This window comes from Rhopilema esculentum, chromosome 21, assembly GCF_057945365.1.
Source record: "Rhopilema esculentum isolate cy_ngs chromosome 21, ASM5794536v1, whole genome shotgun sequence".
Classification (NCBI taxonomy): Eukaryota; Metazoa; Cnidaria; class Scyphozoa; order Rhizostomeae; family Rhizostomatidae; genus Rhopilema; species Rhopilema esculentum.
In genome coordinates, this window is record NC_142835.1 from 183,254 (window position 1) to 200,731 (window position 17,478).

At 36.2% G+C, this 17,478-nt stretch overlaps 1 protein-coding gene across 1 annotated transcript; it reads right to left on the reverse strand.

Moving 5' to 3' along the window:
• Positions 1-992: 992 nt before the first annotated feature.
• Positions 993-17,473, reverse strand: LOC135684928 (integrator complex subunit 4-like). The gene is made up of 13 exons (XM_065200634.2): positions 17,344-17,473; positions 12,409-12,841; positions 11,190-11,257; positions 10,968-11,006; positions 10,259-10,435; positions 9,706-9,845; positions 8,859-9,048; positions 7,701-8,248; positions 6,650-6,936; positions 5,825-6,180; positions 5,124-5,558; positions 3,806-3,926; positions 993-2,869 (listed from the first exon to the last, which is right to left on the reverse strand). The coding sequence occupies exons 2-13, from the start codon at positions 12,803-12,805 to the stop codon at positions 2,664-2,666; spliced, it is 2,964 nt and encodes a 987-aa protein (XP_065056706.2). The 5' UTR covers positions 12,806-12,841; positions 17,344-17,473; the 3' UTR covers positions 993-2,663.
• Between the last annotated feature and the right edge of the window lie 5 nt (positions 17,474-17,478).

The following is a 17,478-nucleotide window of genomic DNA, read 5'->3' on the forward strand; positions in this document are numbered from 1 at the left end:
GCATAAAAGCTACTTTGAAAGACACTTTTCACAATGTTTTCATGACAAAGATGTAGACACCTTGTTTTGTTTTCTAAATATTGATCATTCAAGCAATACATTAATTACAATACAAAAAGGATAACACAGTGTAACTCAAGGCAATGCTGGTCGCCAAGGTCGGCTGTATTGGTACAAGTTCTTGTTTTAAAGGACCCTCAAAATAATTTAAACACTTATAAATCACAATTTCACAATAATTTTGAAAGTGCTGTATTTGGTTGCCAAGTATATATTTTGAATTTGCTCAGATTATTGAGTTGTGTTACCTTAGTCTTTTTTCAAGGCATTTGTATTTCATATCGGATTTGGTATGATTATTCAGAATTGATTGTACAATAACATCATTTGATGAAATTCCATCTTTGATGGAAATTTAATATTGGATTCTGCATAATTTTTTTGTTAATATTTTAATGTACAATGTTACACAAATGTACATCAAAATGTGTAGTTTTGTTTCTTGAAAATAATTAATATGAGATTTGTGGTAACTCCACAATTTTTCTTAATCTTGAATTCACTAAAATGAACCAAGCAATTCTAGCATTTTTTGTATTTTTGCTGAGTTTTTCATGCTTGTTTGTCCTTCTTTATTATTCTTCCACTATTGTTCCCCTAACTGCTCTTCAACTATCACAAAGTTCCAGCTAAGCAGTGAACATTTGTTGGTTTGGAGATAAGGACATCAGATCATGTCTGGGGAGCCTAACACTTGCCAGAAGCTACAGTATAATCCGATTATAACGTACTTTAAGGGACCAGTGTATTAAGTACGTTATATCCGAAGTATGTTGTAACGAGGGTTAGTAAAAATTGACTCAAACCAAGCACACCTTTTGCCGGGGCCAAGCACACCAGTACGTTATATCTGAAAGTACGTAATAACTGAGTACGTTATAACGGGATTCTACTGTAGGAGAATTCATTTCATCAAAAACATATTGAGGGTAACAATTCAGACTAATTCAGATTTGCAACTGGTCCTGTTAAAACTAAATTTAAAAAAGACTACAATATTGTCAAATTTTACAAAGAAAACAAAGGGTTGGACAAATTTTAGCCTGACACATGCAGTACCAACGATTTTAATAATAGTTAAAAAATGTTGAACAAGGGTGGTAATTGAGCATTGGAGCTTAGCTGGTTCCATATGCTGGCCTGCAATATGAGAAGGGGTCCAGGACTCCTGCCTATTTGTAGTTTTCATTATTGCAACACAAAGATCAGACTAACATAGATAAGACTCTCATAGATTTTTCTTAACATTTTGCAACACTTTCTGACAAACATTCTGGTGCAAGATTATTTAGATTACGTTACCAGGAAACGCCCAACCCAAAATTGAATCAGTGGAATATACAGCAGGTAAACTGCTTGTGAACATTCTTGTGGCTCATATTTGTAATTTCTTCAATATTCTATGTATGTCTAAGTCCACAGAAAGGTGGACTCCAGTTTAGTAGCTAGTAGCTTATGGACCTGAAGTCAAGAACAAAATTGCCGAGATAAAATGCAAATTTTGTGACCAATCTTTAGATTAGCTAAAAGTGTATTTCAGGATATTTCTTGCAGTCATTTTCTTGCAATCGTTTAAAAAATTCTACCATTTTAATGCATGCTTTTGTTACGTTTGATTTATTCCAGTTTTTAAATGGAATTCATTACTTTATGAGGCCCCATAGACCTTGGCTTATTCCTTTGATATTAAGCAAGGCAATGATTTATTATGATAAACTTTTCTTCTATTGCTTTTTCTTCATTCTCTTCTAATTTTCTCAAGAACGTTATTTTGCAAAAAAATGGGGGGCTGAAGTGACGGATGGAATCATAATACTAGCAACAACATATGGTGTGAAAACATGGACACTGGTATATGCGAAAACATGAACCAGTGGCCCAGAGGAGCATGGGAAGAGCAATGTTCAACATCACATGGTTGAACAAGTGGACGTAGAAAACTCAAAAAATATGAGTGGCGAATGGGCAGCCATGTAGCCAAATGGACACAAAAAGGTGGAAGGAGAAATTAACAATTTCAATAAAGAGAATGCGAGAGACTAAAAAAGGGATGAAAACATTATCTGTAGAATATCGCATATACCACTAAGATGAGATGCAATTTATAGAACACAAAGCTCCAACATCTTCAACGTCTACAAACTAGAGCTAAAACTTTGATAGAGAACTCTAGGTTAAAGGATAGGTGGAGATGTAATTGGCTGTCAGTCTCAAATATAATGCAATATGATAGAGCAGTAATGATTCATAAATTAGTGAATGGTCTATGCCCGGACAGTCTAAACGGGAGACTTGTTCCCAGATCTATTTTATCAAACTACTCAACAAGAAATCAGTTAGATCTGGACATCCAAAGGTTGAACCTAGAGTTCTCCGAAAATAATTTTTATTAATTCTGGAGAAATCCAAAATCCAAATATAATTTATTTATAATTCCTTTCTTTATTTTTGTGTGTTGAAAACCAAAGCCCGCTTTCCAAAAGCACGTTGATGATTTAATAAAAAAACCCGCAGCGGGAATACGGTTAGTTTTTACTGTCAATGGTAAGCGTCCGGTAGCACGGCAAGTTTCACTGGCTCAATAAGATTAAAGAGTCCTTTTGCTATTTATGGTGTGCCTTCGGCTGCACGGTCAGTTTCACTGGCTCGCAAAGACTGATGAGTCCTTTTGTGACATCATCTTTTGTTGGTTTTGAAATTCTCACAACTTTATCCGAATTTTTCTTTGGCTGCAAAAATGCAAGAACTTTGTCTTCATTAACATCTATTGAATGCTTTGCCACCGGTACTATTTGAATAGAGGATGACTCTAAAAGTAAACAAAATGAAACGTAAACAAAAAGGAAAGTATCATAATGCTTGCAGTTTCAGACAAATAGATGAACTGTTTTCATTAAGAATTTGCCTAGGACGTCGAAGTGAAATTCACCAATTTTAGCATGAGCCTATTAGCATAATACAAAAATACTTGTAGTGTTCCGGAATAAATTATGATAGGATACGGAATACTTGATAGGAAGCAAATATGAGACTTGATAAAAGATAAAGAAGTTGCGATGCTTCGGATGAATAGCGAAAAACTGCAGGTCAACCTGATTATAATTATCTGGATTCAAAGATGGTCAAAAGAGGCAAAGAACTTCCGCATGTTGTTGGAGAAATATGTGTCAATCAGCGGTAGAAATGTTTCTTGCAAATATGTTTCCGTCAAATTAGCATGAAATCAGCATCTGAATTGGATTTTTCTGTAATTGCTCAAAAAGGCATCTCAATGGAGAGATGGTCGCATTCTAAAGATATAGGCTTCAAGGTGAAATGAACAGTTTTCGTTGATTGGGCTCAACGTATTCACAGCCAAAAAATGCAAAGGCGGGAACTGAAGATCTTCAGAAAACAACACTACACGAATAGTTATAATTTTGTGTGTTATGAACATTGGACAGGGTTTGTATTTAACGTGTGAGAAGGAAGAACCGCAGGATAGGCTGTCCACCGGTTTCTGTGAATCTTGCAATGAGTGTTGTTACGAAAGATATACAGAAACAAAGCAATACGACGACGAGAATCCAATGACACGAGATAAAATTTTCAAAATAAATCAAATTTAAGGAATATACTGATATTTCGCCCCGGCATACAGGGCTTCATCAGAGTAAATGAAACGAACGAGTTAAATTTAAGTATTGCTTTGTTCCTGTATATCCTTTGTATTCAACTCCTTTAAATTTATGCTAAGAATGCATACCACTCCATGTTTCATGGGAAATGACGACTGACGTCACCAAACGGTGCTTCAAGTTATTGATTCGTCGAAAATCACCAGGTTTTGGTTTGATAAGATCGGTTTTCATGTCCGGATAGATGACCTTGAAAAAAATCGTTTCTTAACAGTGGGGAACTTAAATATGTCGAAATAATGTTAAGACAATGCAATTGAACGCCGGGAAGGAGATCAGCTCAGTTCCATGAGCCCTCATCTGAACAGAAATGATGCAAAGAAAAAAGGCGATTATCTACGCCAAACCATGAATTAAAATTAGAGTGAAATTCTTAATGGGCAATACTAAATGGGCACACTTCTAAAGGGCAATCACAGAGAGCAAGCAGATGACAAGCTGTAGCTGAAGAAGATGAAGTGCTGAATCGTGAGCTACATCCAGTGACAGATTTGAACGTGGATATACTGCAGTAGAAAGAACGTGACGTAGCAATGAAAATTGGTAACTTAATTGCGAATGTTCAAAAAACTGCTTTGCATGTTTGATTGATTAACTAGGCAAAAGTTCGAGGAGCTAAAAACTGAAATACAAATAATTAGCATCTACAGGAAAGCCTTGTGACATCACGAAGGGGCGGATGGACTGCAAATAACATAGAAGGTTAAACAGTGTATCTTTGTGAAATAGATGGCCTGAGGCAACATAAAATAAGCACACAAAACTACACGTACTGTGGATTAGATAAAAACAATATCACAATACTGCCATGAACCTAAAGTTTAAATCAATATCATCCAATGATGCATACGTTCCTTGTACCACTTGTTCAGGCAATTACAAAGGGAAGGCTAGGGCGTAAAAAATAGCTGCTAGACATTCAAATTGAACTCGTGCACCAAATCTCTACAGCAGTGTTTTTCAACCACTGTACCGAGAGAAATTGTCTGGTGTACCGAGGAAAATTCTCCAATTTCGCCTAGTTGGTCTAAAAAACAAGCCCAGGGCCAGGTTTCACTTTGGGTGAATAAAAATATTTTATTTTATTTTCTTTGTGTTTATTTGATTCCTATTTAAGACACAACATTAATGAATCGTGGCTATAGGCCACGGATTTTCATATTTCATACTTTTCTGTTATTGGTGTGCCTCATGACTTTTTCAATGAACTGCACAAAAGTTTTTAGAACTGCACAAAAAGTTTTTAGAACTGCACAAAAAGTTTTTAGAACTGCATATTTTGTGCAGATTTGCACGTTAAAAACGGAAAGTAACGAACTCGCAGTTCAGAACTAGCAAGATAAACGTGTTCTTACTGATTCAGAAAGAAAAATAGACTAGACTAACCATTATAAAGATATTCGATATATCGCTTGTATTTTCCAGTGTACAGTCCACATGGATGCCAAGGGTTAGCCCAGATGTGAACCTTAGAACAGTGTCTGAAAATCTACATGGTTCTTCAATGGTAGCCTTGGTTTCCCTCAGGGGGTTGTCTACATCCATTGGCCGTAGATCGCAGTTCAAAAGAAGTCCTTGTAAGTAGGACACTGCTCTCGTCATTGAAAAGGAACCTTCTTCGAGCAATTTCTCGCATTTTAAAATTGCCTGCAAACCAGAATCGTTCAAAGATTCGATCGACAGAGGGGTCTCTCTAAAATGTCGTATGCGATCGAAGAATAACTGCAAGCAGTTCAAATCATGCTGTTTACGATCGATAGATTTGATTGAGCTTGATCTTGAGGTAAGCACCACCTGCAAGCAGTGTGCGAGAACGCGAACCTATCGATTAAATGAATTCGAAATTTCATTAAGATAATGATAATGAGATTTCATCAGTAAAATGAAAATGCAATGTCTTGCTTCGAAGATGGAAAACAGTAATTTTTGCGTTAAAGGTGTCAATAAAATTTCAGTGAGTGGTTCCTTCGCAACATTTTGTAAAATTCTTTTTCTTGGCTATTTAGGAGGTAACTTGTAACTTTTAAATATTTAACAAATATTTAGTTGTCAAAAGAGTTGTTATGATTTATACAAACAAAACACACCAGTTTTACTGAGGCCAACTCACGGTTGCCAAGGCCTATGAATGTGTTCTCTAGTCGATATGACAAAGACAAAAGCTCCTCCACTGCAGATGTGAAAAACCCGCTATTTTCGACAGTTATTGGGGTCGGAACAGCCCATGTTCTCTTTGCTCTTACTCGGTACAGAATGTTGATGCATTTGATGTACGTGGAATAGAAGTGAGCATTCGGTGCTAGACGCTGTGATACACGCTCAACATGGGTAAGATCCCGTATACATGATTCTAACACGCTTGAAGCTGCTGACAGGTCAAAGCTTCCAAGATTGCGTGCTTGCTCCAGCGTGTTGCGATAGAAAGATTCAATTTCCTTGTCTCCTGTCAGAAACAGAGAATGGTGTGCTTAAAACAATACCTCAACACTATGGACACTCAATTTTAAAAAAAAAATGTACATTGAAAGTCAGAATAAAGTTTACTGGAACATTTTCTTGCAAAAAATTAAATGTAAAATAGGTATGTCGCGAAACAACCTACAATGGTCAGAATTTGTACCTACATTAAGAAAATGTAGCCACAATATAGGTAAAACACGTGCAAGCATAAAAAATGACAATTCTTTAAAGTAGAATAATTGCATCCCGTTAAGTCGTACTCAATTAAGCCGAACTGATTTTCAATTACCATTGGATTTTCCTACCTTATTTGAGTCATAAGCCAGAAATTTGTTAATGTCGGATCATTTCCCTACCCCCACCCCGCCCCCTTGAAGGTCCAAAGAAAAAGGAATTCAGCTGTGTTTGTAAAATGTGACAATCTTGTTAATAAGATAGTACGCAGAACAAACCGACGCCATTGCTATTTGTCCAGCACCTGACATCCTTTCTTAGTTCTGGAACGAGTTCTGGCAGGCTGTCTCTTAAGTAATCAAAATGCCGCTTTGTGTGTTCAGGAAGAAGAGATGTCACGGCTGGGCATTTTACTGCGGCATTAAAAACTAAAATGGCTAACGCAGTGTATACTTGGTCGTCTAGATTTGGTTCAGGAATTGCGAAATAAGGATGGGTGGAAAGCAGCTCGGAAACTAAACTAGATACAGCTTCAGCATTGCGTTGTCCTATTTCTTTCATGCATCTACAAAAAGAAGAAAGAAGAAAGGGAGAGTTGATTAGTGCAAGAAAGGTTGGGCAAGAAGATCTGTAAAAAACTATATATTATTTGAATAAAGTTAATTGTAGAAGACTTATAAATAATTATTCGAGGAATAAACAGGAGAACAAATAATGTATTTTTCAAGCCAATAAATAAACTTGGAGCCTTTGGAACTTTTTGCAAACACGTTTGTAAGGCTAAGACTTCTTCACATCATTTGCTTAAATCATTTCTAATTTCTTATTTCTGTTGTAACAATTTGAAAAAATTATCAAAACAGCCGCGGTAGCATTTCTCTTCTTGAAAGTTGTTACCATGTATACCCTATGCAGAAAATTTTGAAAGCACGCTTTCTTTTCCTTGTTAGGCCTTGCGATCTCTCTATTTTTGAAACTTTCATCAGATGAAGATACTTCAAACCTCTCAATTCTTTCGTCTAGTAGATCAATCTGCTTGTAAGACCAGTCAATCATCCATCAGCGAGTAGAGCAATCATATATTTTCCATTTTCAATTAAATTCAGTACTTTTTCAATAAGAAAACCTCAGATATTGAACTAGGTTGATTAAACCATGTTTATTTCTCCTATAGATTCTGTGCGTAGCCTGCGCGCAGACTCCAAGTATCTTACCAGACCTGTAGACCTTACCAGACCTACAGTTCTGGTAAGATACTTGGAGTCTGCGCGCAGGCTATCTTTGCGCGGATATTTAGCAGCAGCACTTCTACGTCAACGGATGCCTTACCTCCATATATGAGCTCGATCCTGTGGGTACTTTTTCAGGTTCTGCATAAGCGCCAGTATTGTCGCGTGTAAGCACGATCTAGTCGACAGATGGCAGTGCGAAAGGAGCTCTCTAACTCCTTCTCTGATTTCCCAGTTTGAATCACTCAAAACATTGAACATTGTGTCTAGTTGTTCCTCGCGCAAATCAACGTGTTCGCAAATCTTTATCAAACTGTTGATCGAATTCAAACGGACACTTTCGATTTCATCATTAAACATATCAACTAAAAAGTCACATGACATTGCAGCAAATGCCGAATTCTGATTGGCCAATTCACATAAAGAGTCAACAGCAGCACGCCTCACTTCCATGAATTCATCTTCGAGTCCTCGCACAAAGGCACCGCAAGCCCCTATACTCATCAAGGTAACCTCTTCTTCATTGACGTGCTTTGCACGATCGTTATCGCCCCACTTTCTGCCTGTGCTCCAACCACTACTAGATGATGAGCCATCCTTTAGTCCACGGGAACGCTCCTTTTCTTGCTCATGATAGCTCTTCCTCTTCTACAAGAGAAAGATAAATGAATCAGTGAAAGCAATATTGTTCAGCAGCTTTTGCAGTACAAGCAGAATCCATATTAGCACGATTATACACATTATTGCATTTCATAGTTGTAATATTCTGCAGCTTTCAATCAACAAGGTATAGTCTGTTTAAGACCAAAGGTGCAAATTGTCTTCACGGCTCGCCTTCACACCAAAATAGCAAGAGGCTGAATTTAGGAAACTTAGAAAAAGAGGCCACCGTGCACTTGAAAGAGGGTGAGTTACAAAAAGGCTTTCGTTGCATCATCCTGAAAAATTAACAAGTCAAGTTGCACATCCCACTGAGAGGTTAAAACTCGAAGCTCGCTGACTATGATTTTGAGAATTCTAGACCAACAACATTAAGTCAAGTCACATTAACAGTTTACTACAAAACTAAAATCCTTATAAAACTAGTATAATCAAATAGTGAATATTATATGATATGACTTCAGGTTTACAACCTATTCTTTAAACCAAAGCGTCAAAATCATTGAACAATCGCGACATTCTGTTGGATAAAAATTCTGTACAAAAGTTTTCGTCAATCAGCACTAGTTTTGAGAATTATATGAAAGTAATAGCTTACCCTTAGATGCGACATAAGCTTTTTATCCAGCGTTTGTTCTAAATAGATGAAGCTGACAAGATGGAGAGAGCCAAGCAGTCCTGTTGCTTCAGCTCGCACAATCATGGACCCATCATTTATCATGTTACAAATCTTGATGAAAGCATCATCGACCAGTCTTTTCTCGTCTGGAGATGAGCTTTTGATCCTCCTAATGAAATCAAAAATCGTCTTAAGTAAATACTTCGGCCCGTTGATCTCCAGTGAAAGGTTATTGAAGAAACGTGGCAATAAAACATTAATATGTTTAAATTGTTTCTAAAGAAGTAAACGATCTTACCACTATCAGAGAACAATCTATGCTACACTTCAATTTAAAGCGAATCAAACACCAGAAGGACACTTCTCTTCAAACAAGATGTGTTGTTTAGAACAATTAGAGCCTGAGCCAAGGCTATTATTTAGAAAAACTACAAACTACCAACGTAATATAGAAATACTACAAAAGTTATGTTAAGCTTCTAGAAGGGAGCTTAAAAGCGAGGAGTTTCTTGGAAAGGGGAAAACATTTCAGAAGTTGGAGGTAGACATGCTACGACACTGACTATAAATCTCAACAGTTTTCTGAACTCTATCGAACAGCAAATTTTCATAGGTCGCGATAATCATTATATTGTTTAACTACATCAACTCCACCTAATAGACTGACATCGAATTGAATGTTTATCTTCATGTGAGTTCTTTAAAGAAAGACAACAAAGTGATTATCGTAAGATTAACACTGAAGAATTGGATGGCGAAATATCTTCAGTGTCATTTTATGAAGCGACAAAAATTGCTAGATGGAGTTCAGATCAATAATTTGTACCTTTCCGGGTAAATGTGACTTATGACCCAAATAATCTTGACAGCTGCCATTCTGACTACCTCGTAATCATCATTCAAAGCATTAGACGCTTTCTCGTAGACATTCAGGCCGAGGCTGTGACCACGGTGGTGCAGAGTAAGCTGTGATGAAACGAAACATTGAATTTGCAAACAACTGCTACATACACTGTTACATACAAAAGTAAAAATACTTTCATGGCGAAACGAATGCCAAGGATAGATGGACGAACACTTGTTTTCGTTATACTTTCAAGCACTGTTTAAACCATTTTAGCAATAAAAGCTGTTTCGTGGTCTTCGGTGTTGACGGAGATTTTGGATCAAAAAGCGATTTGGATCGTTTTATTGAAATAAACATACAAAAATGCATTTTCAGACACTTCTTTAACGACTTTTTGACTATAAGGTATAAACATATTTATAACATATCAAAAAAAGAGGTTGAATTTGTCAAAAATTCAAATACGAACTATGAATCCTTACAAATGATACAATCAGTACGGAGGCACTTTTCAAAATGGAAACCAACTTACAATCCCTTGAATGGCACTTGCACGGACCCTTGGATCCTGATCAGTGGAGAACTCGCAAAAAAGATCTGGAAAATCAACATAACGTCCACCACTCAGACGCAAGCCATCTTTAGGACACATCTGACTAAGCAGCTTTAGACATGCACATCGCACGTCCTGGTGTGAATCCGTCAGTCTCTATAATGAAAAACCCATGTTACATAATCGAATTTCTAAGAGGATGCTAGTATTGTTTTGAAATGGCCGAAGGAGCAAAATCCAAAAACAACACACAAAACAGGATTACGGGGAGATGGCATTTTCTGTTTTAATCCCTCTTCAAAGGCCAGGATATGCGGTATTGATTTGATGTAGGTAAATGAATATGATAGTCATTATAGAGGTAATATCTATCTTATAATATATATATTTCTTATACAGGTAATAAAAATATATCTATCTTTAAAATACAGGAAATTGGATGGCTATCTTAGATAATGGAGTGGAGAAGGAGATTCTACTCTGACAAGAATGGCTGAAGATCGGGAAGGATGAAGACAAGCTGTCCACTCACGGGTGCACCCACCGCCGCCTCGGCTAACGAGCAGATGATGATTATCTATCTTAAACATATGAAGAGGTACACACTTTTTCCAGTGTACGTAATAACAACATTCAATGCCGTGTCGACCCTTGCATGCATAACCTAAGTTTATAAAAAGTTACAAACCTTGTAAGAAAGCTTTAATATCTTTTGTATGATGTCTGCCTGCAAATGAAATTCAGTGTACGGAATTAATCCCATTAAAATTATGTTTTATGTAAAAATCGAGGATTCCATATTTTGATCTTCTAGTTGTATTAGAAAAGTTTATTAAAATAATAAAAAGATTATGTAATAATAATGTAATACCCTCAAAGTACTGGTTTCTTAGTAAAAGGTTCCACAAACCTTTGCCGGTATCAACTGCCCGATGGTACAAAACAACTTCAAGTACTGTATAAAGACGTTGTGATTTGCTAGAAAAAACATAACAAACGATATTTGAAACAGTTATGCAAAAATTTCAATGGAAACTTTGATGACCCTTTAGGTAAGAAAGGTTTTGCAAAGCAATAAATAGGTACCCCAAACAAATAGCAATTTCAAAGTTAATCCCGATGAACGCTGAAAACAGACCCTCTTATTCATGGCAATTATCAAATCCAACAAAAGGTTTTTCCAGCACGAATGGTTCAGTAAAACAAAAGTAACGATGCAAACTTTAGACTTCAAGGGTTGACCCCTTATTCAACCTAACACACGGCAACTTTTCAGGGGCTTACACGAGGCCCCAAATTTTAGAAAAAGTTTTTTCAGTCCTTAAATACCTCAAAATCATAATCGTATTCATTCTGTTTCCGCCAATTTCGAGAGAGACTTGCTGCAATGGCAAGAGAAATGGGCCCCTACCAAACAATACGAGTTGCCATTTAATAGAAAAATTAAGAATCGCGATCGCCCGGTAGCCCTACCGGCCAGTCCGCTTCTTGCTGTGGTAAAAGAAAACCAACAAAAGAAGCATTTTTACATATACCAACCTTCCATTGATGAGTAATTGTGTCAAACCCAATCTTACCTCATTCTGCAACTTTCTGCATCTTCTTTGTAATTACCAAGGAGCAATTCAAAAACAATTATCGAAATCAAAATTGCCCTTTGAGCGTGGAAAACATTTGAAATGTTGGTACTTTGTTTTTTTAGCTAAACTTGAGAGATTTTTGTGTTTTATTTAGTCAGACTCAGGATTTGATACCAAAACCTTTGTTGTAGGTGCTGCAGTACAGAAGCTATGAGAACCTGGGTGTAGTCCGAATGTCCCCAATTTCGGAAATTTTGCAATTTTTAACCTCACATAACTCGGAAACGAGTTAACCTAGAACCCTGCAATCTTTGGCGTGAGCTTTTCTTATGAAATTCTCCGCCCATAGAAATTTTCAAGAAAATTCACGAGTGTGAATTAAAAAAGTTTGATATGGAATATCCCAGCCATTGCATTAAATTGAGGTAAAACATAACATTAAGACCATCAATGCAAGAATAAATTTATGGTACTTTCTACTGTAAAAGATGAACACTTTATTTGAATGTAAAAATCAAAGTTTAAAAAAAAGTTTTTGCTACTTCATACCTTCCTTTTGAGCCATATCAACAAGATCGTCCATATTGACAAGCCTACTCAAATTTGGAATCTTCATTACATCTCTAATAGCTAAAATGATCCTTCCTTTAACACCATGATTGTCTTCCTTTCGAAGAACTTCTTTTAAAACCTTGGCAAGCTGCTCCCCATCATCAGTATTCAGACCACTTGTTGGAATGCTTGATAACCTCAATAGACTATTAAGCCGTTCATTTAATCTCACACTGCTAGAAATATCAGAGATCAGCTTGTGTGTAGACGAGCTGAGTGGCTCTTTAATTCTCAGTTTCAAGGGTGGGATACCTGGCACGGTTGTGTCATCCTTAGTTTCAACAGTGGTGGTACTAAAGCTAATGTCAGTAGCAGCTGGCCTCTTCAACGACATGATTTATGCAGAATGACATATGAAATCTGAATGCACCTGAAATATAAATAGGAATCTATAAACAATGTATTTGCGATTGAGGAAAAATTAATTTACAAAAAAGGAGTTCCATAAATATACTGAACCAATTAATCACTACAAAAACTAAAATCAGGTGTATACACACACAAGACTGGAAAACAGTAATGCAATTATTTTACACAACTTAAAGGAAAATGACAAACAAAGCGATAGAATTGGCACAACTAATGTACATTTAGACTAAAGGTGGTGAGAAAACAATTGATAAGCACCCTTTTGTGGCATTGTTATGATAAAATGTTATTTGGAACAATTGATGTGGAAATCTGAGACTAAATAAGACAAACAGTCTGCTGACAAACTTTCTTGGAGAAGTCTGTGATCAGTGGAAACAGATCCCCAGCGCTTATTATATACCTCAGCGTTTTATAATATGATGCTATTTGTCCAGAAAGCTCCTTTCAGGGGGAGTTGATCCTCTTTCCTGCAATTACAGGTCTTCTTTTTGCTGCTCTTGTTTTTCTGTAGCTTTGTGTTTTTAACGTGTTTATAGATAAGGCTGAGGAATGCTCAGTTGACGATAGTGGAAACATTTTTACTAACGGGTGGGTTAAACCAAATGATGTTACATTTACCCTTGCCCTTGTTAGCTTTAAAGCGTTTTTCAACATAATGTAGCTGTTCACTGGATCCATGAGATTTAAGGGTTTTGTTAGATATATGCAGTCCTGGTATATGAACTTTGTTGCCATGCTTGTAAACACACACCTTGAAAAGTTAAGGCATACAATAGCATGCAATCCATAAATTGGAGAGCTTACGATTTTTAAGAAGACCTGAAATGTAATATATGTATTTGTATCGTAATATATGTATCGTTACTGGAAAAGCAAATGAGGTTTTCATAAACCAAATAATTTTAACGTAATTTTAGTGGACATTTCTTGTGAAAACAAAGTAAATATGCAACAAAAAGCATACAGGTTTTAGGTCCTGTCTCCATTACTCTGTTTTCATAGGAGAACAGCTTTGGATGAATCTGTTTTGGATTTTGCTTTCCCATTAAAGTGCTCAAAAACGGTATCATTGGATCCCAAACTGGAGTCATTCAAAAACAGTTCAAAGTGGCGTCATTCAAAAACGGAGTCATTTGAAAATGCATCATGTTACTGGGAACAGCATAGACAGAGGGACTAGAAAACAAAAGCCATTCGAAAACAGTGTCATTTGAAAATAGAGTGATTCATTCTCAATTTCAAAAGGTGCTTGAACAAAAGATATGAGAAGGGATGGAAATGGAGTAAATGGAAACAACTAGTCTTTTCTTATTTTGACTAGGAGCAATGGTAACCGTTCAAGAAAATATCAAATGGAATGATCTGGAAACAGAGGCATACAAAAACTGAGCGATAGAAAGAAACAGGGTCTTAAAGAGTGATTAATGCCTCCCGGACAATGCTATCAAGATAACTCACACATAAGAAATCTAAAAAAATTACTCTAGAGAATGATAGCAAGAAATTGAAAGAAACAAAAGAGAAATAAAGAATAGGCAGTCAAAATGTGAGGATGCTTGTGTCTGCAATCACAAGCCAAATATTACAATGTCTGTACATAGGTGCTGCTTGGTAAAAGATCTCTTTTTCCTACGTTCTGTCAGATATGTGTCTGCAAATTGCTGAAGGCAGATTTTCGATTTTGTTAGGTGGATGGTTAGATTGTTCATTAAGATATATATATGGTTGGTTTCTAAATAGTTATATTTAAGTCAATTTTTTTTAAATTACATAACTGCCCCCATAGTTAACATCTATAAGCATTGAAAGTTCTGATAACTCCAGAGACATAACAACTAAATATAGTAAACAATAGTTGCTTGATAAACGCTTTAAGTATGAAACTCGAAGTAGCAACTTTGAACCATCCTGTTCTATACACCAAATAGTGTGTACAGCTCTGCCTTTAGAGCGTAGGGTATTTATGACAGACATGTAAACTGTAGCTTTCATTCATACACTCCTGCACTAGTTGAGCACTATCAACCTTCTGTTTTATAGACAAAGAAACAACCAAAAGGAGTCAATTTCAACTACTCGCTCAAGAACATACTGATCCTTTCAGCAAATGCTTATCAAATTTCTATTTGGACATTTTCATTTACTAGTAGATGTGCTATATGCTATACTTATTAGGGTTTTATATTTTTTCATAACATAAGATATTGATGTATTACAATATGGTGTAATGAATATGCTACATTGAAAAGCACAGCATTTAGGAACATGAGCCTGATACATTCTCCAAAATTTATCTCCCTCTATCCATTTACAATACATAAAAGACTGCAATGTTTGTACCACTCTTTACCTATTCAAGACCAATAAAAATATGCACAAATCAAATATGGCAATTTAGCTGTGCTTTCTAACTATGAATCAAGATGAATATAGATGAATAACAAGTTAAATGGGGTAAGCATAAACAAAGGTAGATGGAATGGCCTTCTTTCAGCATTCATGACTAGTTATGTCATGAATAAAAGAGGTTATCACATAGATGGATCACCTCATGGATCAAGCTGGGACTTTGCCTCCATAAAGTGCAAACACAAACACAAAAGTTGGCCAAGTAAAAGTGGCCAGAAACTGTACTAAAACTCAATAGAATACAAATTAAATGGCTCATTCACCTCTTCAAGGCTTACTTCTGTCAAGGGTGGTTATGCTATGGACAACAGAGCCTGTCTTACTGTGAGTGTGGCTCCAAAAGTGTGTTTGATTTAAGGGCACACAGGCTCAAATTATCAAAATGAAATTGTGGGTGCAAGAAATTAAGTTCCCTGTGTGGGATGAGGAGGCAGACCCCTACAAAATGTTGATCAGTTTGCAGTAAAATTTGTCATAAATTTCTCAGCAAATTTGCTTTTTTTGAAGATTTTGCCAATGTGAACAAATATGTCACAAAGCATTAAAAATGCAAGATTATGGGCTCATTTGGCCACCCTGCTTGTCATTTGGAGGTACAATCTTTCTAGATTTTCAAAAACATTTGACAATGTGAATCATGAAGTTCTTTTAACTATACTTGAGCACTATGTAAATAGAGGGACAATCTTGGTTTTGTTTAAATCCTATCTTTCTGACTAGAAACAATATGTTTTTAAGATAATCAAGCTCAAGTTGCCTTGTCAATTGTGGAGTCCCACATGGTTCTGTCCTTAGTCCTCTCCTTTTCCTGATATACATAAATGATTCACCTTTCATCCTCAAAACTAACATTTTATCTATTTGCTGATGATACAAATATCTACAGTGAATCTGAAAATCTTTATCAGCTAGATGTACAAAGAATGGATAACACAAAACTTGAACATTGAAAACAAAAAATCTTTCAGTTGTTCTCTTGACATTGGTAGTCTTTTCACAAATGTCCCTTTGAGTGAGGCCATCAAAATATGTGCTGACGCTTTGTACCGGAGCGAGCTTAATAGCCTACCATTCCCAGAGGAAGTATTCATTGAACTGATGGAAACTGCAACATGTTCAGTTGAATTCAGTTTTAACAATCAAATGTACCAACAAAAGGATGGTGTCGCTATGGGCAAAACTCTGCGACCTGCCTTGGCCAATATCTTTGTTGGCTTTCATGAAGAGCGTTTGTTTGACTGCGACCAAAAGCCAGGTGTCTATTTTCGGTATGTGGATGACACATATTCCATTTTCAAAACAGAGGCTGAGTGTGATATTTTTCTAAAACACCTTAATAGCCTACACCCAGCCCTCCAAGTTACGTTTGAAAAAGAAGAAAAGGATTCCTTGCAATTTTTAGATGTTTTGGCCGAAAAGTCTAACTCTGGATTTCTTACCAGTGTATATCGCAAATCTACTTTTACCGGCCAGTACATAAGCTGGAATTCATTTTGCCCAAAACAATGCAAAGTCAAACTTGTCAAAACTTTAGTGCATAGGGCACTGATGATCTGCTCAAAATCAAAACTACACGCTGAACTGGAAAAACTTAAAACGATCTTCCTTGACAAGGCTGTCCAGAAGACGTCATTTTATCTTATACTAAGGAGAAGATCGCAAATTTTTTGGCCGTTTAAAAGTTTGATCTGCAAAAGTTCCCAGTTTATTTGAAACTACCATGGATTAGTAACACTTCCTTTCGATTCGAGAGTGACATTAGGCAAGCCATAACTAAATGTTTCTTTGCTGTCAATCCTTGTGTTATTTTTTGTTTCTATGTTCTTGTAAAGTATTTGAATTTCATGTATAAATCTGTATTTTGAATTGTTTGTTTAGTTATTTTCACTTACAATATGTACTGAATTTAAATGAACTGAACGAACTGAAATGAAAAATATAACATTCGTTGTGTGATGCTATGCTGAGAATGGTGATATTTTGCTTTTCAATGTTCTAAGAAATTTTGGGTTTGTTTGAACCCGCTTACAAGTTTATCACCAAAAACTTGCTTAAAGGTATTCTGTAATTTAATTTAAGAAAGATAAATACCCTTTAGCTGATTGTTTTGGTCAAGTCGTCAGTTCAGAGGTGCTCCACAAAACATCTTTTGGCAGCCATTACATTCCCTCGATTTCTGCATGGGATCGAGGCTCTAAAAACTTTTTCAATTTAAGTTGTTCTACA